This window comes from Meira miltonrushii (assembly GCF_003144205.1).
Source record: "Meira miltonrushii strain MCA 3882 unplaced genomic scaffold FA14scaffold_5, whole genome shotgun sequence".
NCBI lineage: Eukaryota > Fungi > Basidiomycota > Exobasidiomycetes > Exobasidiales > Brachybasidiaceae > Meira > Meira miltonrushii.
In genome coordinates this window covers 1154609-1156777 of record NW_020289947.1, presented here as the reverse complement: position 1 = coordinate 1156777, position 2169 = coordinate 1154609, and the positions used below count along the sequence as shown (strand labels likewise).

Here is a 2169-nt window from a genome sequence, read left to right as displayed (position 1 = left end):
AGTGAGTGTGATCATGAGTGAGTGTGATCATGAGTGAGTGTGATCATGAGTGAGTATGGCCATGAGTGAGTATGGCCATGAGTGAGGCCATGAGTGAGTGAGGCCATGAGTGAGGGCGGCCATGAGCAAGTGTGACCATGGGCGAGTGTGATCATGAGCATGTGTGATCAAGGCGGAATGTATGCCATAAAGTACATTGACTAAAAATACAACGGTTGAGTAATGGTACAATGATTGTGCATTAGGTCTATCGACCTTGCCGTTGAGATCCTGCGATACGCCATCGTTCAAACTCCACCTCTCCGAGCCATAGAAGGTTGGTCGTGTCCCAATCGTTCACAGCAACTATCATGTTCCTGCGTCCCGGTTTGAGTGGACCATAGATGTTGATGAGTTGGTTTCGCTGTCCACCGCGTTGTGCATGTCGGCCTTTTGTCCTTCTTGGCACTTGATAGCCGGTCGGAAGGTGTGCGGAAAGGGTCGAGATGTAGCCCAGTAGCCTAACGAATCGATGCCATATCCTCTCTATGGAGCAGATCTGTGAGATGATGGCACCATCTTGACCTTGTGCATGTGCCTGCTATTCTCATGGCTCCCCTTTTCATGACTCTCATTGTTCCTCTTTGTCTATTCTTCTGCCATCTTCCATACACTTTGTTCTTCCTCATCCAATTGGTCCAAATCTAGGAAGAGGATGATGACGATGGAATGAGGAGAAGATGATGATAGCGGAGTAAGAAGAGACTCTTGGTGGCCTCTTCTCATCCGCATTCAAAAGCCGACCAGATAAAACCTTTCGAGATTCATGAAAGACCATCTCGTACGGCGCTCAAGATCGGATCATGATATAGCATTTGAACAAGTGGCACAACAGAAGAAATAACATACTTGACATCAACATTTGTCTTTCCTCTACCCTCCTTTCCATGCTTTCACTTCACACTCTTTGGCTTTACATCCGTTCAACATTACCAAAGAAGTACGTCATCGTTGCTTGTTATGAAGTGAGATTAATTAAGCCGGTCAAAGTTTCTTCATTCATGATGTCTCTACACTCGCATTCATTGGGCTCTTACAAGCAAATATTGGCAGACTCTAGAGAAGAAGAGGAACCTCTCTTATCCGTTGAAAACTCTGCAGCAACGTCCCGCTTTGCAGGTGGTGATGATGAGTTGCAGCTTTGTATGGTGAAATAGTTCCGGCGAGAATTGATTTGGGAGTCTGTATAGTTGTTGTGCCCGCAAGTATTGCCATTCGCATGCTCATGTCCATCACTTTTACACTCCTGCGTGAGTCCAATGATGAAGGAAAGAGTCAAGCATGAAACTCAGTCATTTTAGTGACCTTCTTCTTGCATAAAGTCACGCTAATATGGAGTATACGTAGGCGTGCGTGCGTGCGTAGGGTAGCATACATCCATTGTCAGCCAACTTGATTACTTATCCTTTTGGATGACCATGATGCGGAAAGCCTTGAATTTGAATAGCCCATTCAAAAAAAGCATGTCATATCATACCTGCTGCTCCCGTTACACATGCATCGATGGGTCATTTGACTGGCCATGCCAATAACGATAGGTGCATACACAAAACTTTCACTATCCAAAGGTTTAACTTCTTCACTCATACCTGCAGAGCAGAATGGTGCCGCAGCGGTCTCAACGGACGGACAAGAGAGCAGAGTGCAGCAAACTTATCAAAGCTACAAAGAAAGAACTTACCGAGAAGCCGGAAAAGCAGGATATCTTAGATCCATCAGATGGTTAGTAAGAGTCATAAATAGTAGCTGCAGATGATTGGTCAAAAAGTATTCGTTTGAAAGCCAGCAAAGCGGGATATCTCAAAAGCATCGGATGGTCAGCAGAAAGAACTGAGGATTACGGCTGCAGATTGTGCAGATAAATCCAAGCTATCAAGCAAGCTATTATGCAAACGTCAAAGAAGCGTGATATCTCATAAGGCTGCCAAGCATCAATTACCGGGAAGCCGAAAGAACGGGATATTTATTCCATCGGATGGTCCAACGAAAGCCTAGAACTGTGAATCATGCTAGCATTTGGATGGTCTTTTTGTTCATGTAACATGCATGTGGATTATGGTAAGTTAACCTGTCTGTCAGATTCGATTTTGACATACTTAACAGTCTAGGGAAAATCATCTGAATTCTGAA

General features: G+C 44.6%; 1 protein-coding gene across 1 annotated transcript; it reads left to right on the top strand.

Moving 5' to 3' along the window:
- Positions 1–443: 443 nt before the first annotated feature.
- Positions 444–1208, top strand: FA14DRAFT_162507 (uncharacterized protein; the record flags this gene model as incomplete). The annotated part of the gene is made up of 1 exon (XM_025499643.1): positions 444–1208. A coding segment is annotated over exon 1 (265 nt), but the record flags the coding sequence as incomplete, so codon positions are not given.
- Positions 1209–2169: the final 961 nt, after the last annotated feature.